Source organism: Pholcus phalangioides, unplaced genomic scaffold, assembly GCF_987345545.1.
Source record: "Pholcus phalangioides strain wild (caught in Gottingen) unplaced genomic scaffold, Ppha-v1.0 ptg000015l_1, whole genome shotgun sequence".
NCBI classification, from domain to species: Eukaryota; Metazoa; Arthropoda; class Arachnida; order Araneae; family Pholcidae; genus Pholcus; species Pholcus phalangioides.
The window spans coordinates 117,155,295-117,179,083 of record NW_028301608.1 but is presented as its reverse complement, the minus strand read 5'-3'; the positions used below and the strand labels follow the sequence as shown (position 1 = coordinate 117,179,083).

Below are 23,789 nucleotides of genomic sequence, written 5' to 3'. Positions count from 1 at the left end.
ATTTAATGATATTTCAATTAGAGCATAGTTCTTCATCGTCTTAAAAGTTGTGCGCGCGCGTGTGTGTGTGTGAGGTGAGATGGGAATGGAAAGAGAGAAGAGAGACCCTGTTAAAAAATGTTTTACTTCTTCTCCCCTGTTAATTTTTTCACTTACCCCTGGAGTACGCATGCCAAACGTTGGGGACCACTTAATTATAGCATTAGAATCGATTATTGTTTTCTATTGAATGTGGATTGATAAGCGTTCTCATCAATGAACAACAAGAACTAAAGAAAAAGTACAAATACATGCCTCTACATTTACACCCAGGGCATGGTATCATTGTGGTATCGACCCAGCAACCAGGATCGCAAACTGGCATAGTGCATGCAACGCCATCGTCTGAAAGAATGTTGTTTCGATATCATGAAATCGCCAAGCACATTGACACACTCATTTCTAAACTGATATATCTACATATATATACCGAAAAATGTTATTCATTCCTTACTTCCAGGCAGGTCACATTTGCATTCTGGACATGGACTAGCATTGTAATCAATCGCACAACCTGGACCACACCTTGGCAACGAACATCTATTACCGGGTCCTGGAGTACCAAAACAATCAGAAATACTCCCATTACTCATAATTTACAAGACAATTGAATTTCACTACACATTTTAATTTAATAATGTTGTATTCTTTGCTTTTTGCTCTGCATGACATGACCAGGTTCCTCTCACCCCACATCTTTTGCAAGATATCGAAGCGTTTTCCTAAAAGGATGGGCGAATATGGGTTCCTATATTTTGAGACTTTAAAGTTTCTATATTCTAAAACAGATCAACAATTGTATTGATTATAATAACATGTAAAGGTATTTTCTTTCGCAATTTTGATTTTTTTTATCGTTTGGGGGGCAGGAGCCCTCCTATGTCCCTCCTTCCCTTCCCGTGTACAGTGTCTGATCCTACCAATATGTAATAGGAGGTAGAGATGACGAAATTTTGCTGACAAGGGGAGGAGGGGGGGGCCAGAGTTTTGCTGACTTTTGCTGACAGGGGGAGGGTCAAAAATGGCTGAAAAATTGCTGACGTAATACTCAAAAACGGTCCCTTATCTGCATTCTTCCCCAATTTGAACCTTGGTCTTGACGGCAATTTTCACGGTGATAGACGAGCATCTTACCACGGCGCCACTCGGGCGTTGCGTTAGCATACTGGAGGCAAATATTTCGTATCAACCATTTCAGCATTACGCCACATTCTACAGAAGAGGAGAGACGCGCTATTTCTAAGTGGTACTGATTCAATCCGCTAACTGCGTCCTTTCATGTACAGGAACATCAAGTAGACAAGAAATCCGAACGCAAAATTCAACCTAACAGTTGCCATACCAGTGAAACAAATTGAAAAACAGCATTCAATGCTGTTAGTTAATTATTGTTTTATTTTTCAATACATCCGTAACTTTGTGTGAATCGAATACGATACACTCCCAATTCGCAACAGCGACGACTTCCCTAATTCTAAACATCTGAACGGTGAACATCTCATTCTGGGCCCTACAATGCCTAAATAATGTCAATAAGATACCCAAATTTTTATTGTTCCCTAATCTTTCTCAGTGTATTTCGCGGGGCAACATAATTTTTCGCTGCCTCAGTTTATGGAAAGTTAAAGGTTTGCGTAATCTGGTTCAGTATGACGAGCGGTGATAGCATACTGGAGGCAATGCCTACATGTTGAAAATTTCACCCACCATACTATGTCATTAGTTGCACAGAAATATCAAATGGACAAGAAATCCTTATGCAAAAACAGCAGCAAAAACTACGCATTAATTTTATAAAAATATTACAAGTGTCTCATCTCAATGAAAAAAAAAGTGCTTGAGCTCGGAAAAGTGAGGAAAAATTAATTTTAAAACCGTATTCAATGATATTTTGTTTTCGGTACATCCATAAATGATAACTACGCAGAGATAATACATGCCTCCGCATTTGCACACAGGACAAGGAAACGCCGTGTTATCAACCCAGCAACCACGCTTGCAAACAGGAGGGATGCATGCAACACCGTCTTCTGAAATCAAAAAATAACCAACCACATTGCCACATACTGAGAATGTTGTTTACACAGAAAACTTTACATGAATATTCAAATTAATGGCGTCGATTTCTTACTTTTAAACAGATCGCATTTGCATTCTGGACATGGATCAGCGTTATAGTCAACTGCACAACCTGGACCACACTTGGGTACTGAACATCTGATTCCGGGTCCTGATGTACCAAAACAATTAAAATACTCCCTTTACCGATACTTCACAAAAAAGATTTAAAAAAAAAAAACAGTACATTTCACTTAGGCTACTTAATTTTGCTTCAGTTTCAGTGCCATTTTTGCTGTATGCGCATACAGCAAAGGGGTGAAAGCAATCTAGCACCTGCTAAAAGCTCTTCTTTGAAACAGAACTGTGGGCCTGATCTGGTTAGGAGGGACGCAAACAATAGCGAGGCTAGGGCCACAACCAGAAACAAGAGCACGTACTCAGTTCTAAATTACATTTGGCGCACATTTGGGCCACCACAACGCCTATGCTCACCAGAGCAAATACAGGGGCCTCCTTGCGCATAAGGCAATGAACTTGCATAGCACTTAACATCAAAGATCACCAGACGTATTCCGGGATTACGAGATAAAAGTTTCGTGAGAGCTCTTTGATAAAACTTGAAAAATGCAACTAATAAGTCTATATGTTACATTCACTCGAATACAACGATACGCTTATTGGTTGCATTTTCAAATTTTGCAAAATAACTTTTATAAAACTTTCGTAGTGCAATGCAGGCCTTAGGAAAGAATTTGTTCGGACTCGTGATTTTAAATGAACAAAAAAAACCTTCACGAAAGATCAAAGGTTTAAATACCTTAACTAGTTTGACTGCTGCTCTAGCATAGTAAAGCAAAGCTCACCCATTAGCTATGGTATTACATCCCCAGAAATTTTGGCACAAAGTTCAACCACACACAAATAAAGAGCCGCTAAAATCATCCATTGAATAAGTTCATAAAATAATCACTACCGTAATCTCATTGTAAATAAATGTCCATCTTAGAAAAATGAGAAAATTAATTTCAATGCCGCATCTAATTAATTGATTTTTCGTTTTTCGGTACACCTATAGAAATAGAAATATGGAGAAACAAATCTCAATAATACATGCCTCCGCATTTACGCCCAGGACACGGAACCATCGTGGTATCGACCCAGCAACCACGGTCGCAAACCGGAGTGGTGCCTGTGACACCGTCGTTAGAAAGAATGTCGTTTGATATCAGAAAATGATAAACCACGCAGCCGCATACATTTCTAAGAATGTTATGTACCGAAAAATCACAATTACGATAATTTCTTACTTTCAGGAAGATCACATTCTGGACATGGATAAGCATTATAGTTAATCTCACAGTTTGGACCTCACTTTGGTACTGAACAGCCAATGTAAAGATCTAGATTGCCAAAACAATGATGATAAATTACCCGAGTTATAAAAATATTATAACAAAATAATTAAGTATTTAGGCTTGACTTTTCTGCAGTTTCTTTTGTTGTAGGAGATGAGCCAATGATATTGGAGGGTATAAAAATCTATTGGTACAATGATGCTCCTAATGTATAAATTTGTATTCTGTTCAGTTGGGCATTACGACTGGCATGGGCTCTAAATGGCAAATGATGAAGAGTACTGCTGTGCATTCATTCGTATCTTCTAGCCAACTACTCATTTTTTGAAATATTTACAAAAAAAAGAGTTCAGCATCAACCCTCCGCTTTTTGTTATTATGATGCCCTACATCGCAAGAAAGGAAAGTTTCAACTATGACAACTACAGTAATCTCGATAATCTAAGATAAACGGGACTGAGACCACCTCGGATTAATGAAATAAAATATGTATTGAAATTGGGGGGGGGGGGGCGCTTATATTTATGTGTATCCGTACATATTCTCTTACTTTCACTCATTTTATTCTTAAATCAAAATAAACCTTTTCCACCCGTGGCTCCGCAGAATACAAGTAACTGGAAAAGAATCACTTCAAAGCTCTGAACAGGCGCAAATCACTACACCAGAAGTCTTCAACGCATGGGCTCGTGGGATACTTGTGGCCCTCCGAGCTCTTTTATTATAGTGTTTATTTGGATTTAAAATTTTAACAATTAAATTTAAAATTTACGTTTAAGTTGGGGTTGGCCGTTATGGGGGGGGGAGGAAATGGGTATAAACAAATCACCCAGGTTCACTGAAAACATGAAAAATATCAGAGGAAAGGAAGGCAAAGGAATGGTGAAGCGTCGAATCATAATAATAAAAATACGAAAATTTTCTTGCAATTCAAAAAATCAAATTCAAAATTTTTAACCAGACTTTGATAATATATGTATAGCATAGTTTAGTGACCCGCGGGCTGAAAATATGGCCCCCGATGCGTCAGCGGTTGAAAACCCTGCACTACACCAACTCTTCGTGATGCCCCTGACACTGGTTGAAGACGCCCGTAGGAGCCACAACGCACACTGAGAACCACTGGCATAGTTCGTTAAAATTAGAACTTTCAAGAGATATAAAAAAAAGATTTAAAAAAAGTTGTTAGTCTCAAAATTGTTTAAAAGAGACAATGGGTTGCACTTTGTTGATATACAATACGTTTCATTTTAGAACTCTTATTTTAAGACCAAATATTGTTTTTACGTGCAAATTTTTTAAACTGGATGTACGTGTTTGACAGCGATATATGATTGATGAGGAGGTTTTTTATATAATTTTCGTTAATTTTTTTCCATATTGCATTTAATTTTTGGTCCCATAAAAAATTTCAAAACTATGAATCAATTTTTGAAAATCTACGTTGAGTGAACACAATGCTCTCATAAGATGTATTATCTCGCAGGCAAAATATCATGCAAACTTGAATAACAGCATTAAAATTTACATCATCATCCGATGCTGTAAATTAATTATCTTTTTTTTTTTTCCTGGATGCGGATAAATAACAAGAAACAATGATAAATAAAGTTAGAATACATGCCTTCGCATTTACACCCAGGGCATGGAACCATCGTTGCATCGACCCAGCAACCAGGATCACAAACTGGTGTGGTGCAAGCAACACCGTCGTCTGAAAGAATTATTTGATGTTTTAAAGGAACCAACCACACACCGCAGCACATCTCTTAAGAATGTTATCTTCACAGATAGGCACAGTAAAATCACAATGGCGTTGCTTTCTTACTTTCAGGAAAATCACATTTACACGCTGGACATGGAATAGCATTATAGTCAACCTCGCAGCTTGGGCCACACTTTGGTACTGAACAGCCAATTTCAGGTTCTGGAGTGTCAAAGCAATTATGATAAAAACCTTAGTTACTTAAGAAATTTGTGCATTTCGAGTTTCTACATCGTCATTTCTAGCATACCAATAGATGATTTCTAGCATACCAATAAAAGTTAGGAAATGAAAATAATAATAATAATAATGTTTTGAATTGAAAAATTTCTCCGCCTTTATGATCTCTTTCTGTATATTTTGCTTAACAGCATACTTTTTCACCACCCTGATTCATAAAAGGTCCAGCATTTGAGTATTGTTACTTAGTTTGGCAAAGCTGCTTTAGTATTTTGTAGGCATAAAAATTATTTTCGTTCGCTTGAGCAATTTTGTTATTTTATATGCAGGGATTCCAAGTAAACCGAACTCGTTATGTAATATTCACCGAAAAAAACCGCTAAAGTACTAGTTTTATTTAGCACATATAAAAAATCGCAACGACCAATTTTGTTAAAATGTTATTGATTCCCAAAATTAAAAATAAATTTAAATTTGAAAATAAAAATTTTACTTTTTTTATTAAAGTTTTATTCATTATTTCATTCTTTATGCATAAAAGCAACAACTAGGGAGAAATAGAGTTATAATACATGCCTTCACATTTACACCCGGGGCATGGAACCATCGTGGTATCGACCCAGCAACCAGGTTCGCAAATCGGAGTGGTGCAAGCAACACCATCGTCTGAAAAAAATGTCATTTCATATCAAAAAAATGACGGCCAACCACATTGCCACACACCAAGAATATCATTTTCACAGAGAGCTTTACTTTAATATTCACTATGTGGTGTTGATTTCTTACTTTCAGGAAAATCACATTTACATTCTGGACATGGATAAGCATTATAGTCTATCACACAACTTGGACCACACCTTGGCTCTGAACATCCCATTTCTGGTCCTGGAGTGCCAAAATAATATAAATCACAATACCCGGGTTACACACAAATCAAATTTGTAGGAAATGCATTTTCGACTACACATACTGTATATTCTGTAGCGGATTAATTACACGTGAGAAATTCTGAAAAATGTAGAATATAAAAACATTATTGTATCCTGTAATCTTTCTCGGTATATTTCGCTTGATTACATAATTTTTTGCTGTCCCGGTTTATGAAAGGTCAAGAGATCACCCAATCTTGTTTAGTTTGAGGAGCTGCTCTAGCATATTAAAGGCAAATTATATGGTTTTTACGGAAAATTCACCCACACGCTATTCACCGCTAGGAAAATTCATCGACAACAATTCATTGACGGAAATCTCACCGACACCAGTTCTACACGAGTCATTGAACCAGTAAGTGAGCGAGGAATGACCGAGTGAGTCAGTAAATGATAGTAGTTAGTGAGTGAGTGACAGAGTGATTAGTGTTGGTGAGTGAGCAAACTAAGTGTGTGAGTGAGTGACAGAGTGGTTAGTGTTGGTGAGTGAGTGACAGAGTGGTGTCATAGTGATCAACCCAGTGGTGTCATAGTGATCAACCCAGTGGTAGACTGAGTGATCTAGTGAGTGAGGGAGTGACAGAATGAATGACCTAGCAAGTGCATGACCTGATGATTGAACGTATGACAGAGTGAGCGAGTGACCTAGTCGGTAAGTGAATGGCCTGGTGATTGAGTGTGAGTGACAGTGAGCGACCTAGTGAGCGAGTGAGATTGAGAGACCTAGTTAGTGAGTGAGCAACCAGGTGATTGAGTGTATAACAGAGTGAGCACTCTAGTGAGTTGAATTAATAATATAGAAAACACTATTATGAAGTTCATTCGCTTACTCACTGACTCATTAGCTTATTCACTGAATCATTAGCTTACTCACTAACTCATTAGCTCACTCATTGGCTCATTAGCTCTCTTGCGGACTCATTTTTTCACTCAGTGACTCACTTGCTCACACTCACTCATTCATTTGCTCGTTTATTCACTTATGTCGAACTGTTGTCGGCGAATTTTCCCAGTAATGAATTTTTCATCCGGTGAATTTTCCTAGGGGTGAATGGCATGGTTGTGAATTGTACGGTGGTAAATTGCTGTAGGTGAATTTCCCGCACACGAAATTTTTTTAATTTCAGTATTTCGTCCACAAATTATATTTCACAGGAGCGTGAAGTAAACAGAAGTCCTTACACAAAATTGAACCTTTCACGAATTCGCATTAATTAAGTTTATAATATTATAAACACAGTTACGACTGTTAACTTATACATTTTGATTAGAAAGTGCTCAATTCTCAAAATAAGCAGGAAATTAATTTTAAAACAGCGTCGAATGCTATTGATGAGTTACGGGTTCGTTTTTAGGTGCACCCATAAATAGAGAAAGAACTAGGGACAGATATATAAAGCAATAATACATGCCTCCGCATTTGCAGACAGGACACGGAAACATTGTGCTATCAATCCAACAACCACGCTCGCAAACGGGAGTAGTACATGCAATACCGTCGTCTGAAAGGATGTTGTTGATATCAGAAACTGACCAATTACATTGCCGCACACCAAGAATGTCATTTTACACAGAAAGCAACTTTACTTAAATATTCATATTAATGGCGTTGATTTCTTACTTCCAGGAAGATCACATTTACATTCCGGACAAGGATAAGCATTATAGTCAATCTCACACCTTGGGTCACACTCAGGCAACGAACATTTTATTCCAGGCCCTGTAGTGTCAAAAACATGCCAATAAAGTACCGAAGTCATACATAGTTCGGAAATGCATAGAATTTGGAGGTATATATACATTTTTTCTGCTACATCTTTTTTAGAAAATCAATGAGTGACTTCAAGACGGAAATTTAATTTTTTACAACAGCGTTTCAAATTACAGAAAAAAAGTTATCTTTTTCTTACAATCTTATGAATGATGACATAATAATCTGTTCCTCCCTCTAGGTTTAGGAAATATTTCAGGATTTTTGTCTACTTTGACAAGCTGCTTTGGTATTTTAGCGCAATGAATGAATGAACGCCAAAACTCTGCCGCCGGAGCTGTATTTTAAAGCAGTGGTTCCCAAACACACTCATGTCCATAAATTAAGGATAATTCAGAATCACACGGAAATCGAAATCTAATGTAAAAATTTCACCTGTAGAATTATCACACACATCTGCAAGAATGATATGCAAATTTCAGGAAGCCACCAGATGATGCCGATAGTACGTCACAATGACGAAAGTGTAAGAGAGGGGTATATAAGGAATGGTGGCAAGGAAGTGAAAATGTTCACAAGAGTTCTGTAAGGCGCTCAGTGCCATAAGCGAATAGTTATGACACAGAGGACGCATGTGGATGATTTTTTACGTGGTAGAATTATCGGCCGCCTGGAATGTGGGCGTACTCAGATGGAAGTATCCGAGGAACCTGGAATTGTCCAAAGTGTCATCTCTAGGCTTTGGAAACGATTCCAGGAAAACGGAAATGTCAGTAGACGTTACAGTACATGTCGCCCCCGAGTAACAACGCCGAATGAAGACCGGTATTTGGCAGTAACTGCCAAAAGAAGCAGACGGAGCACAGCATCCGACCTGTCTCGTCAGCTATCTGCAGCCACGGGTACCACAGCTTCAAGGCAAACCGTCTACAGACGTTTGGGAGATATTGGTCTATATGCTCGCAGGCCTGTCAGATGTGTTCCGCTCACGGCAACTCACTGTCGGCAGCGATTAGCCTGGAGTAGAGAACATGCAATGTGGACATCATCACAGTGGGTTTTCCGACGAGTCCAGGTTTAGCTTGCAGTCTGATTCACGTCTGACTTTCATATGGAGAACGCCAGGTACCCGTTACCACCAAGACAACATCATTGAACGACACCGTTACGGTAGTGCAGCATTGCTCGTTTGGGGTGGAATTATACTGGGTTCCAGAACAGATCTGCATGTTCAAACCGGAACCATGAAAGCCCAAATTTATCGGGACATCATTCTGGAACAACATGTACGTTTGTTTAGGGGTGCCATGGGTGCACAATTTATTTGTGTTTATGGATGACAACGCCCGTTATCACCGAGCAAACATCGTAAACGAATGCCTTGAATCTGAGGATATACCCCGTATGGAATGGCCAGCATTCTCACCTGACTTGAATCCGATAGAGCATGTGTGGGACATGCTTGGCCGACGAGTTGCAGCCCGTCACCCACCTCCTACACGTGTACCGGAACTTCGGAGGGCATTGCTTGCTGAGTGGAGTGATCTTCCCCAAGATCAGATCGATAATTTGATACTCAGCATGCCTAGGCGTTGTACGGACTGTATTTCATCGCATAGGAGACATACAATGTATTAACCATCATACCAACCATGTAATAGTAAGTTTTTGTAAAGGAGATATATTTTACAATTGCTCCAGGGAGCAAAAATCGTAGTTTTTATGAATGGTATCATACATACACCATCGTTTTTGTTCTTTATCTTTTGTTCAATAAATGGGCTTTATGAATAAGTAACGTTTGTTTTGTTTCTGAACCTTTATTTGCCGGAGCTGGCATTATCCTTAATTTATGGACATGAGTGTACTTTTAGTAGTTGAGCTCTCAGAAATCTTGGTGTCTGCCATGGACCCCCATTTATAGCAGCAGAAACTACAGCCATCTTTCACAGACAATATTCTCGAACAATTGAGGACATTCTATCTGTAATTAATAAATGTGATGCGATTGTAATGACGTACTGGACTGCAAAAGAACAAAAAAATGTTTCATACTCCAATCGGGAGATGTCATCGGTTTTTTTTTTTGTCCAATCGGAGACGACGCGGGTTTCCAGAATCTGAAATACGGACGTACTATGTTCACACCCTTAAGGGCCGTATTCACCGACATGGTTTAAACTGTAGTCACAATTTTTGGATAAGAGATCTACATACATTAGTTAAAAACCTGAATTTAACCAATCCGTGTCGATCTGTTATCAAAAAATTGTGACTATAGCTTAAACCATGTCGGTGAATACCGGCCTAAGCTGGTTGTCCACTCGCAGCGACACGAAGCGTTAAACAAGACACGAGCAGCAGTCTGTACTTGCAAGACTGATCCCATTTGCACAGAAAATGCGAAAACTTCGTCCACTGGCAGCGACCTTCAGCTAGTGAAGTTAGTGATTTCAGGTGAAAGCGCAGTACGGTTGTGTTTTTTCATCCCTCCCCCCCCCCCCTCCTTCCAGCGTGAACATGGAAGCTGAAATTTGATAATTGCCGTTCATCTGTTGTGATGGTAAGTCGTAATCGATTAAATATTATTTATTTATTTATTTACAACAATAAAGCTTTCTCCGAGTTCCTCAGATGTCTCATTATGTATGGAATTGACTAATGTTTTAAAAAAATAGTTTTCAATATTTCTTCATTCTTGATGCACGTCTGCATAGAGTCCGAACTGAGTAGCGTGTGATAAAGGTCGCTTTCAGTGGACGACGTCCGATGTCTTTTGTCGTCTTACTCAATATCAGTTGTTGCCGCTCGCGTAGCTTGTTGCATGTTGACGCCTCCAGTGGACGACCGGCCTTAGTTTGATTAAAACTCTGTTCTTTTCAATTTATTTATATTATTCTTTTTTTTTAACTTAGCGTTGATTTTTTTTTTTATAATTTTACAATTAGGCCGTGGACCCCTGGCGTCCAGGTGCCCCCAACTAGGAACCGCTGCAAGAACAAAGCATTCTTGATAGCTATTTAAAAATTTCCTACGACTTCGTCATTTCATGTACAAGAATTCAAGGCAGATAGGAATTTGTTGCTCAATGGACGTTAGTTTATCAACTTAGTTGACGAGAGATCCCAATTACCATATTTTCAATTAATAATCATCAATTCACAGAGTATATAATTAGAGCAAGCTTTAAAACAACAACAACAAAAAAATACCGTCAATTAATTCGCTTCATTTTTCGGAATGTTTATGAATAACAAGAACTGGGGGAAAAAATAAAGCAATAATACATGCCTCCGCATTTACACGCAGGGCATGGAAGCATCGTGGGATCCACCCAGCAATCAGTATCACACATTGGTGTGGCACACACGACCCCATCGTCTGAAAGAATGTTTGATGTCGTAAAATAACTCACCACACTGCTGTACACACAATTTCTAACAGCGTTATCTCAAGTGATTAACTGTACAACTGAAAATTTATTATGACATTTGCCTCTTACTTTTAGGAAGTTCACATTTACATTCTGGACACGGATAAGCATTATAGTCAACCTCACAACTTGGACCACACCTTGGCACTGAACATCTCTTTCCAGGTCCTGGAGCGCCAAAACAATGTTAACAAAATATCCGAGTTACACAAGGTTCACAAAAATATGAAAAATCGTGGGTATTAAATTTAAAAGTAGTGGTAAATTAGCATAAATCGGAATTTGAAAAGTTTCTCTATTCTGCATTTTCCACCATCCGGGTCCATCAAAAGTTTCGAAAATTCTTCAGTTTGACAAGCTGCTTAAGTACTTAAGCGGCAAGAAATTTTGTTAGTGATTTGAGCACTTTGCTTAGCAACTGCGTCGTTTTATGCACACAAAATGGCTAATTAGCATTAGACATAAGAATGAGCGGCTCCCCAATTCAGCATTGCAATCATTACATCCATTTTTGCAGTTTCAAAAATTAGGCAGGAGCTTCCAGCTCAAAATTAAAACTGAATAGCGGCTCAATTGTTTTCATTTAGCTGATGAAAAATAGCTCTTGTCCTATTTTGAAATAAATTGATGATTTTTTAATCATTAATTATTGATCCACATCATTAATGAAAAATCGTTAGACATTTTAATAAAAAAAGACAAAAAATCGTTAGACATTTTAATAAAAAAAGACAAAAAATCGTTAGACATTTTAATAAAAAAAATCATAAAATCATTAATTCGCAGAAGAATAATTACAGCAGTAGGTGCTCAAACTTTATGACGTACAGGCCATTTCTAGCTATAATACAGGGTGGATACCATCGACCGCCCAATTGAACCACACACGTGATTCCTTGTGAAAAACCGACAAAGAAAAGTGTTTTCCGTTTTAGGGTCGGACGAATATTAACGGAGTTATAACGTTTTGAAATTTTGTGACGCGTCAGTTTTCTAACGGTCAATTATGTGCCATACACCCAACGAAAAAAAAAAACAAAAATTCCCCGTGCTGAATAGCGGCAGTGGTTGAAAATGAACTGAAATATTCAATCCCGTTAGAAGCAAGTTTAGTTATTTTCTTTCTCGATTGACGCTTTTCCTTTTCGTGTAGAATGATGTAAACGTTGTTATTACGTGTTATCTTCGCCCCAGATCCATTTGCCCATATTGGCAAATTTATCACCAGATATTTGAGTTATTACACTTTTATATTTAAATTTATCACCAGATATTTAGCCAAACGAGATCCATTGGAAAAATTGTTCTCTCAAAATCAACACTTTTTTGCCAAAATGTGGTCATTTTCTTTCCTCCGTGTTTAGTCAAATTTTTTGAGAGAAAAGGTTTTGTTTCCTGGTCCCCCCCCCCCGAAATGTGAGAAACTGGCCGAAAAAAGGAAAAGATGGCCATATCTATTGTTCTATCGCTTTGGTCCCCTCCCCCCGAAATGAAAGTGGCCCCCCTCCGAATGAAATTTTTGGCTACGGGCCTGGTTTGCACAGCTTTTAGCTTTCTTGATTACTTTCAGGGTTGTAGCATTCCTATAGGCTTGAAAACGCCAAGTTATACGTTTGGTACACTTTCGGTGACTTTGGCAGGTTTCGAATGGTCATCAATTGTTAATACGTTATAACTCCATAATCATTGATCAATTCAAAAATCTGAAAACACTTTTCTGTATGGGTTTTTCAGAAGTAATCACGTGCTTAGTTATTGTGTAGTCGATAGTACCCACCCCGTATAATTCTTATATTTTATGTAACTGAAAAACATAAGAACATGTGTAACAAAGCATTTACATTTTGCATTGACTACACGAATGTAAAAGTCCAAAATAAGGGTATCAAAAGTAAGTTTATGGGTATAAGTGTATGGATGTCATCATAGGCGGGGGTTAAATTTTTTTTTCTTCTCAAGGGGGTTTAAATTTCTTCCTGCAAAATAACACTATATATAATCTCGGCTTGGGGGGTTAGAACCGTACCCAATGGATGTCATATAAGTACCTAAATAAGGATGTGCGGTCACTCTTAAACAGCAATACCAACTCGACAGTGATTACGATATTAATTGCTAATGCGTTTCCATCACATTTTCAACCAAACTCCTGTTTTTTAAACCGAATTTAATCTAGTTATTGCTTCTTTTCCTTCAAATTATGAAAACAGTGCATTTCCGCAGCCCTTAAAAGAGATAAATTAAATTTTTCAGAACTGAATGTGAAAATTATTGTTGGCTAGAGAAGCGATGAAATCCCTAATGTACAAATTATGTGTATGTGTTTTCCATTATTTTCAAGATGAGGAACATAAATAAAAATCAAACAAAGCCTAATAAGCTGTGAAGCCAAATGACGATTAATGCACCATTAATAAACTTTCTTTCTTTCAAACCGAGCACGATTTCGGTTTATCACCGTGGGCATTTGACTATGGTGAGAGTTATGTCGTGAGTGTGTGTACCTAACGTTAATCTGAGTGCGTATATAGTGTGTACCTGGTTTTCAGTGCTGCCATCTATATTTCAGAAGCGAAGAGAGTGAAGTGTAACGATTGAATATTTGTGCCTCTATAGGCCTGTTGCTCTGTGGCGAGACTTTAATGGGGAGATCGGCTCTCACATTTGTGCCAATTAATAAACTAATAATGAAGTTAATTAACAGTTAATTAATTAACTATTAATAAACTAATAAATAAATTTAAAAAATTAAAAATATTTTAATAAAATAACCTAAATAAAATTAAAAAAAGTGAGAAAGGTTAGAAGTGGAAGGTCACAATTACATTGCACGTGCCATTAACACTTACGTGGTGGAGTATTGCAAGCACATGATGGACAAGGTTGTGTCGAGTAGTCTATTCTACATCCACGTGGACATTTCGGTGGTGAGCATCGAATCTGACGAGCTGTAATACGATAATAATAAATTCAAATTATGAAACACACAAGAGAACTGCACAAGTGCATTTTTTTATACGCTAAAGAATAGTGTACAGTTTCACTTATTTTATGTATGAAGTATGTTTTACATAAATATTGTATACATATTATATTGCAACAACCAGCATAGAAGTCGAGTTCTATTGGTTGTTTTCCATTCAAAAACAGGAGAGAAAAATGGTTTTCCATAACAATAAAGGGCGCGGTAGCCCAGGTCGATAAGACACTCGCCTGAGGCACCGAAGGATGTTTAAAGGTGTCGCGAGTTCGATACCCTGTCCGTTGTTGTTAGAAACTTTCCTGATATAGGGGTACAACAGAAGCGTCGACATGACCACAGAAAAAGCGCACCGCCAACCTCTCGATGTGTATGAAAAAAGGCTGCCATTCGGAACCGGTAATAAATTGTAGGTCCTGGTCTAATTAGCCCTAGTATGCAGAAAATGACCGAAGTGCGACAAAAACGATTAAATGATCATAACAATAAAATCAAGTTTGAAAGTAATGTCATGAATAATAATCACCCCAAATCTTGATGTTATTTCAGTTGAGATTTGCTTAATCCCCCATACGTATAAAATTATTTTTTTGTGCGTGTATGTGTGGACTGAAAACAAAAAGTAATTTTAGAGCGATCTTCTTCAAATTCTGCAAATTCACCAAACAGGGCAAGACTTGAACGATAGGCTACTTTAAAAGTTCGTTAGGGGCCATTCAAGTATTACGAGGGAAAGGGTTTTGATGGGGAAGGGGTTTGGATAATGCTTACGTCATCAACCATCCTTTATAAAAATATGAAATATTTTCAACAGCATCTTACTTGGTGAGCCAAAAACGAGAAAAACCTTTCGATAGTTTGTGGGCACTTGAAGTAACATTGCCCCCTTATTGATAAGTGCCCTACCGAACCACTTAGTGATCTCTAATGTTTCGCGGATTCCAGTGATCTGGAAATGTGTCCGGGTCGCTTATGTGCTCTGGAACTGTGACACGCATCACTCAAGTGATTCGTAATTATATGCCGCAGATCAGTTAAATAATCTGAGAATCTGCCGCGGGTAACTTGAGCGATGTAGAACCGCACTGGGGGCCACTTAAGTGCTCTAAAACTACGTCACATGTCACTCAAAGTATCTCTAAAAGTGTCACGGATCGCTTAAGTGTTTTGGAACTGCCTCGAGTAGTATGGGCCCCACTCCACCGCCGGAAGTGACGTCACACTTCCGGTGTTGAGATATAGTACGAGGTGTCTTATCTCTTTTCCGGTGTTAAGTGGCAGCTGTTGTTAATTAAATGACTTCCGGTGTTGAGATATAGTACGAGGTATCTACTATAGTACGAGATGTATAATTACAAATTATCTCTTTTCCGGTCATTAAGTGACATCTGCTGTTAATTAAGTGACTTCCGGTGTTTATCAAGTGACTTCTGTTGTCTATTAGGTGACCTACGCTGTTTATCTCTACAGAATGCCGACATCCGGTCATTAAGTGACAGCTGCTTTCGATTAAGAGACTGCCGGTGTTTATCAAGTGACCTCTGTTGTCTATTAGGTGACCTACGCTGTTTATCTCTACAGAATGCCGACATCCGGTGTTTATTAAGTGACATCTGTTGTTCATTAAGCGACTGCCGGTGTTTATCAAGTGACCTCTGTTGTCTATTAGGTGACCTACGCTGTTTATCTCTACAGAATGCCGACATCCGGTGTTTATTGACATCTGCTGTTAATTAACCGACTTCCGGTGTTTATCAAGTGACCTCTGTTGTGTATTAGGTGACCTACGCTGTTTATCTCTACAGAATGACGACATCCGGTGTTTATTAAGTGACATCTGTTTTCTATTAAGATACTTCCGGTGCCTTATCTCTATTCAGGTGTTTATTAAGTGACATCTGTTGTTCATTAAGATACTTCCGGTGTCTTATCTCTACAGACCCCTATTTACTTCCGGACCTACCATATAAATAGCGCGGTCTGTGAGAGACAGATACCATTAGCTTTTTCTTCACCGTTCTAGCTTGTTCGCTTTCTCTCATCGACTTCATCATTCTTTTCGACTCGGAGCAAGATGGAAAATCGTAATGTAAGTACCTATATATTCATCAATTCTAAATGTGCAGATATCGTGTTTTAATGTAGCGTATTAAATTTATGTTTTTTTTCCAGAATGTTTTCGACGTGGAATCTGTTTTTGACAACAATTCATTGCCTGATGTTATCGATTGGGACGAGGTAACTTTATTTAATTCATATATTTAAAAGATTCACCTAGTATTTAACACTGATTTTTATACTGATGATAATACTGTATTTTTTCTAGAATTCTAATCTGTTCGGATCTGATTTTACCATGGACGAGGCAGAACTGATACTCATCGAAAACCCGTTCTTGGAAGAAATAGATATGAACCAAGCTGAGAAGGTTAGTTTCAGTTGTCTTATGGCTGTTTTCTACAATTCACTTGTTTTCCTCGTATATTCTAACATTTATTCTCTCTCTAACAGGACACCGTGGATCAGATAGGTCAAGGAAAGGATCCTGGCGAGGGTACATCGAGACAAAATACTGTAAGTTTTCTTGAAATAGAACATGTTTATTACTGATTATTTGACTGTTATATACAAAAAACACTTGTTTTCTCTCTTCACATATTCTAACATTTATTCTCTCTCTAACAGGAACCCGAGGATCAGATAGGTCAAGTAAGGGACCCTGGCGAGGGTACATCGAGACAAAATGCAGTAAGTTTTCTTGAAATAGAGTTTGTTTATTTTTGATTATTTTACTGTTTCCCCACAATACTCATTTTCGTTTTTTCTCTTACAGAACACGAAACCATACGTGTTGCAGGAAAAGTCCCGCAAGAAAAATGTCCGCTTTAATGCGGAACAGATCACCTTCACAGCTCGAATACGAACGGAGGAGTTGGTGGACCCGTCAACTCGTTTAATAGCTGCTGTGGCATTTTTGCGAGCGTTGTTGAGGCAACTGATAGACGAGACAACTAGCGGGTTGCACCCCGAGGACCGAATACGGTATGTATTTGTTGGATATTTAGGGACTGGATATTCAAAGTGACGAATTATTTGGAATAATTGATTATTTTCTCCTTTTTCAGAATCGTCATGACATCCGACAATTTGGACCGGCCAATCTCTACATCACTTGTTCCAGTGGCTTCGCTCACGATTGAGTCGCTGCTGGCAGTAATAATGAAAGTGCTGCAGAGTAAAAACTCCATACCTCTGGACGACCCTTCTCTAAGGTTTGACGTTATCACAGTCAGATTACCACGAGGAGGAGGCCGACAAAAGATCGTCAATATATCGTCTGACCGGTTGACAAAGATGTCAATCATACGTACGCCCGAAGACGGACTCTGTTGTGCCAGGGCAATAGTTATAGGCAAAGCTGTCCTAGACAAACATCCGAAGCTCTCGATGGTGAAAGACGGCCGTAAGAATATACAGAGGGAAATGGCTTTGGATCTGTATAGAGAAGCCGGAGTACCCGAAGGTCCTTGTGGTTTTGATGCAATCGCCAAATTTGCCGAGGTCCTGGACGTGCAAATATTTGTCAAGTCCTCCGAAGAATTTTACCAGGTAATTTATCATCACCGAGAATTATACTAATATTATACTATACAATGTAATATATGTTCTTATATAATTTCTTACTTATGTCTTTTTTTATGTAGGTGGTGTTCAAGACGGCCAAGAAGGACAAAAAAATATTTTTGTTGCTTCATGGCGGGCACTACGACCTGATAACATCTCCCAAGGGCTTTCACGCATCGAAATTCTACTGTCCGGACTGCGACAAAGCTTATGATCACGTTCAAAAACACAAATGTGCTACGAGATGCAATACCTGCTTCAGCGAAGCATGCATCCCCGTAGACCCACAATTATGCAGGGATTGCCACAGGACATGTAGATCCGCCGACTGCTACGCAAGGCACAAGAGTCTTGAAGGCAAGAGCAAAACTTTCTGCCAACAATTCTACGAGTGCCCGTCCTGCAAGAGGTTTCTCGTCGAGAAAGAGCGGCCTCGTGTCAAGCACGTCTGCGGGGAAAAATATTGCAGCAACTGCAAAGTTTTCCATCATGACGAACAACACCTATGCTCTCTCAAGAAGAAGACGGTGAAGGCCCCCACCGACAAGCTCATCTTCTTCGATTTTGAGACAGACCAGTCAACGGGGGAGCATATTGTCAACTTTGCAGTTGCTCAATATGCGGACGGCGAAGAGATGGTCTTCAGTGGCTACAACACCATCAACGAGTTCTGCGCATGGCTGTTCCGCAAGGAACACAGAGGATACACCGCAATCGCCCACAACATGAAGGGATTCGATGGCCAGTTCCTGCTCAAGTAAGTTTTTTACCACTATTCGAAAATGTTTACATAAATACCACGTTACTGTTTTTTTTATGTGTTGTTTTTTTTCCTTTGTAGATATCTCCTAGAGCAAGGAGTAAAACCTTCAGTTGTGCCGTGCGGATCAAAGATTATGGCTTTGCGGCTGGACACCCTAAAAATCCGGGTTATAGACAGCCTCAACTTTCTCCCGATGGCTTTGGCCAAACTACCAAAGACTTTCGGTCTAGAAGAGTTGAAGAAAGGTTTCTTTCCTCATCTCCTCAACAGACCAGAAAATCAGGATTACGATGGAGCCCTTCCGGAGAAAGCGTTCTATAACCCGGAAACATTCAACGCCGATATGAAGGCGAAATTCGATGGCTGGTATGAGCAGAGAAAAAACGGGAAATTCGTGTTCAAACACGAAATGTACGAATACTGCAAGTAAGTCCTTTTCTATATTATAATACGTTTTATTTATTGTTCTATTATTTCTTCACTGTACTTAAAATTTTTTATTTTTTTTAGGTCAGACGTCGATATTCTTCGACGGTGCTGCTTGCAGTTTCGTGAGGAATTCCTGGAGCTAACCGGTGTCGACCCATTCCAATACCTCACCATAGCCTCGGCCTGTATGGCAACGTACAGGTCGAAGTACATTGAGGTGGGGTCAATTGGGATGGTGCCCGTCAACGGTTACGTGAATCAAACCAACAGCAGCCGCCTTAGTATCGAATGGTTGTCATACCTGGGTGAGAAGAACAACCTAAAAATTCACCATTCCAGAAACGGGACTGGAGAAAAAAGAGTGCTTGGTCTCAGTGTGGACGGTTTCTGTACCGAAACAAACACGGTGTATCTGTTTCACGGTAATTACTTTTCGGATTTTATTTTCAAAACTTTTTTCTCTAATTATTATTTTTTTTTTTCATGTTTCTCTTTTTTCTTTTCAGGATGCTATTGGCACGGCTGCCCGCAGTGCTTCGATAGGGACCTGGTGAATCCTAGCACGCAGACATACATGTGGGAACTCCACAAGAAAACATCAGAACAAGAGCAGAAAATCCGTCAAGGCGGGTACAGGCTTGAAGTCATGTGGGAGCATGACTTCAATGCCATGAAGAAAACGGACGGGGGTCTGAAAAGTTTCTTGATGGATTTCCACTATGTCGACAGGTTGGCACCCAGAGATGCATTTTATGGTGGTAGAACAAATGCCACCAAGCTGTTCTACCAAGGAACAGCAAAATACATTGACTTCACGTCATTATACCCGTGGGTCAATAAATACTGCAGGTAAGTACTTTAAATATTATTTATAAGTTATTATGACCTAACGTATGAAATGTTTTTAAATGAATTTTCCTTTCATTTGCAGATATCCGGTTGGCCACCCCCGGATTATTACGGAGAACTTTGGGGAGCTGGGGTCGTATTTTGGTATCATAAAGTGCAAAGTACAGCCACCAAGAGGATTATATCTGCCCGTACTCCCATACAGGTAAATGGAATGATTTTTTTTCTTATTATTTGTTTTCACATATCATTATAACAGGTACTAATGAGTTTCATTTTTTCTAGATCCGGCGGAAAGCTGACTTTTCCCCTATGCCGTTCGTGTGTGGAAACACTGTCTAACGAATGCCACCACAACGACGAGGAAAGGTGTATTACGGGAACATGGGTTACAGAAGAGCTCAAGAAGGCAGTTGAAAAAGGTTACGTCGTGATGAAAATTTACGAGGTATTTTTTTAATCTCATCACTTTAATCTCATCACTTTATTACTCTAGCAATATATTGTGTAGTCATATGTTTTAACTTCTTTTCTAGGTTTATCATTTCGAAGAATCTCGGGAAGGTCTTTTTGCCCCCTACATAAACGCCTTCCTGAAAATCAAGCAGGAGTCCTCGGGTTGGCCGTCTAACTGCGTCACGAATGAGGAGAAAAACTCATACGTGAAGCAATATGACCAGGTTGAAGGAATCCAGTTGGAGCCAGGAAACATTAATATTAACCCCGGACGTCGACAGGTGGCGAAGCTATGTCTGAATAGGTAGCTATCAATTTTTCAACATCTTTATGTATTTTTTAAATATTCTGCTTTTTTAAGATAGAGTAAAACAAACTATTCTTTTTTTCAGCTTCTGGGGTCGCTGGGGTATGCAGGAGAATAAGTCGCAGTTGTCGTACTTGACTAAAGCCTCCGATTTTTATAAGATGATGAATGATCCTGCGATAGAGGTACTTTTTTAATAATTATTATGTGCTATGATTCTTCATAAAATATTTAACATGTTCACATTTGATTTCATCAAACTAAAAAATATTTTTGTTTTTGCAGGTCAAGGACTTGTATCTGCCAACTGAGAACGTTGCTGCAGTTGAATGGCAGTACAAGTCGGATTTCATACCCCAGACCGACAGGACCAATGTTTTCCTGGCTGCCTTTACAACAGCGTGGGCTCGCTTGAAGCTATACTCCGAGATGGAGAAACTAGGCGATGCCTTGTTGTATTTTGACACGGACTCGTAAGTATCTATAAATTTTTATGAAACTAATTTTATGTGAGCATTTCTTGCATTTGATTTTTCTTTTATATTTGATTTTTCTTTTATATTTGATTTTTCTTTTATATTTGATTTTTCTTTTATATTTGATTTTTCTTTTATATTTGATTTTTCTTTTATTTGATTTTTCTTTTATATTTGAATTTTCTTTTATTTGATTTTTCATTTATTTGATTTTTCATTTATTTGATTTTTCTATTATTTTAGAATCATCTATGCTAGCGATGGTGACAATGACCCGCCATTGGGAGATTTCCTGGGACAGTTTACAGATGAGCTCGATGGTCATGTGATTACCGAATTTGTGTCAGGTACCTTTTTCAATTTATTATTTTTCAACGAAAATTCTCATTATTTCATAAACGAAAATTCCCATTATTTTATCAACAAAAATTCTCATTATTTTATCAACGGAAAATTTATTCTTATTACTTTTATAACAACAGGTGGAGCCAAAAACTATGCCTACAGGAGATCTGACGGTAAAACGTACTGCAAGATTCGCGGCTTCACCCTAAACTTCAAGAATTCGGAAGTTCTCAACTTCGACACTATGAAGGCTCTAGTACAGTCAATGGATTTCTCCACGAAGGTCGTCATTCAAGACAAATACAAAATTACAAGAGAGGTGAAAAGGAGGCGTGTCACAACCCGAGTAGAAGAGAAGAAATACGGCATCGTATATGACAAGAGGGTTCTTCTGCCTGATTTTACAACATTACCTTATGGGTACTAATTTTTTTCTGATTATCGCAATAACGGCGAAGACCTCTACTCTAATGAATAAATTTTTTATTGTTTGTTATAGATTTGTTTCTCTCGTTCTTGTGTTATTTTGGTATTTAATGTTATGCAAACAGAAATATCTGTCATTTACGATGGAGGAGTTGAAGCTTAAACATCCTTTTGGATGTATAGTGTCTGGACCGACTTCTTCGGGAAAAACCCGTTTTGTTTCGAGACTCATAGCCGAAAAAATGATTGATCCATTTCCTACGGAAATTGTCTGGTTCTATGGTATTTATCAATCGTTTTATGAACAGATTTCAGGTGTCAAATTCGTAGAAGGTTTACCTACAGATTACGAGTCTTACATCGGTTCACGAACGCTATTCGTTATCGATGATCTGATGTCAGAGCTAGGCAATGACAGGCGATTAACTAATTTGTTTATTCGCGGAAGCCACCACAGAAACCTTTCTGTGATATTCATCGTTCAAAATTTCTTTCATAAAGGTAGTCAGATGCGAGAAATATCTTTGAATGCACATTATCTGGTCTTGTTCAAAAATCCGAGAGATAGAAGCCAAGTTCAACATTTAGCTAGGCAGATGTATCCGGGTAGACAAGCATTTTTTCAAGAGGTTTTTAATGATGCCTGCAAACCCGCTTACGGCTACCTGTTGATAGACTTGAAACCGAATACGGAAGAACAATTAAGACTGAGAACCGGTTTTTTCCAGGATGATACATATTACGCTTACCAACCCAGATAAATTCATTTCGTGTCGAGCAGCCAAAGTGGTCACATCATGGAAGGGGGTCTTGTCATAGACTTTGAAGGTTTCCAATGTGGTTCGAGAGGATTTATAGTTAAGGAACTGGCTTACTTTTCGTTAGTTGGTAGTAGTTACGGGGCCTATACTTTCCAGCCACCTTATGAATGGTCCGAACTGAGCAGTAAAGAAAGAGCGTCTGCTACATGGGTAATGTCTAAGCTACATCATATTTCTTGGAGAGACGGCGACATACCTTATGACAAACTTTCCGGTATTCTTTCATTGTTATCGGATTCGTATTCTGTTATTTACTGCAAAGGTCAAGATAAGTGCAAGTTCATACAGCGGATGATGGGGAAGCCTTGTTACGATCTCATCGGTTATCCTCAATCCCCCTCTTTACCAAATCCTAAAGTCCGCTGTTTCAAACACGGCTTTAATCATCCCCATTGCGCACTGATCAAGGCCGTCAAATACGCTATGTATATACGAGAAAGAGGTTTCGACTGTCAGTGAGGATCAAGATGTCGAGGTATGCACAACAAAATTTAGAAACTCTTAAAGAGCTAACCTGCTGTAGAGGCAGAAAGCGCACTGAATTGATAAAGAAAAGTAGCAACAGTGTCATACGGGCCCTCTGCGAAGTGTGTCTTAACGTGTTAAAAGGTAACGTTCCTGTCACGAAAACTCAGAAAGCTAAGCTCAGTCGTCACAAGAGGAGTCTGAGAAATCTGTCTAAGAAGAATCTCCCACTATATAAAAAACGGCGTATTTTAGTCCAGAGAGGTAACGGTTTTCTCAGTCTACTTTTACCAGCAGCTATATCCGTTATCTCTTCCCTCATAAATGGAGCACGCTAAAAAATACGTCATCGTGCCGGCAGATAGACATTTGAAC

At 38.7% G+C, this 23,789-nt stretch overlaps 2 protein-coding genes across 51 annotated transcripts in view; one reads left to right on the top strand and one right to left on the bottom strand.

Moving 5' to 3' along the window:
- Positions 1-23,789, bottom strand: part of LOC149077705 (uncharacterized) — a 115,781-nt gene that overhangs the window by 15,050 nt on the left and 76,942 nt on the right. For 23 of the 50 annotated variants that reach the window (XM_089245291.1, XM_089245297.1, XM_089245310.1 and 20 more), the window contains 13 exons: positions 14,323-14,421; positions 11,543-11,641; positions 11,332-11,421; positions 7,951-8,049; positions 7,742-7,831; positions 6,187-6,285; positions 5,977-6,066; positions 5,284-5,382; positions 5,080-5,169; positions 2,171-2,269; positions 1,980-2,069; positions 494-592; positions 295-384 (listed from right to left, as the gene is read on the bottom strand). In XM_089245291.1, the coding sequence (XP_089101417.1) occupies positions 295-384; positions 494-592; positions 1,980-2,069; positions 2,171-2,269; positions 5,080-5,169; positions 5,284-5,382; positions 5,977-6,066; positions 6,187-6,285; positions 7,742-7,831; positions 7,951-8,049; positions 11,332-11,421; positions 11,543-11,641; positions 14,323-14,421 (1,233 nt within the window). The remainder of the gene's footprint in view (positions 1-294; positions 385-493; positions 593-1,979; positions 2,070-2,170; positions 2,270-5,079; positions 5,170-5,283; positions 5,383-5,976; positions 6,067-6,186; positions 6,286-7,741; positions 7,832-7,950; positions 8,050-11,331; positions 11,422-11,542; positions 11,642-14,322; positions 14,422-23,789) is intronic. The other 27 variants (XM_089245314.1, XM_089245333.1, XM_089245341.1 and 24 more) reach the window with 14 other exon arrangements.
- On the top strand, positions 16,041-22,595 carry LOC149077706 (uncharacterized). Its single transcript, XM_089245346.1, has 17 exons — positions 16,041-16,691; positions 16,780-16,881; positions 16,965-17,027; positions 17,139-17,201; positions 17,287-17,495; positions 17,579-18,062; positions 18,158-18,834; positions 18,919-19,266; positions 19,351-19,691; positions 19,776-20,118; positions 20,201-20,323; positions 20,404-20,566; positions 20,655-20,878; positions 20,967-21,066; positions 21,167-21,354; positions 21,601-21,704; positions 21,840-22,595. The coding sequence occupies exons 1-17, from the start codon at positions 16,611-16,613 to the stop codon at positions 22,127-22,129; spliced, it is 3,903 nt and encodes a 1,300-aa protein (XP_089101472.1). The 5' UTR covers positions 16,041-16,610; the 3' UTR covers positions 22,130-22,595.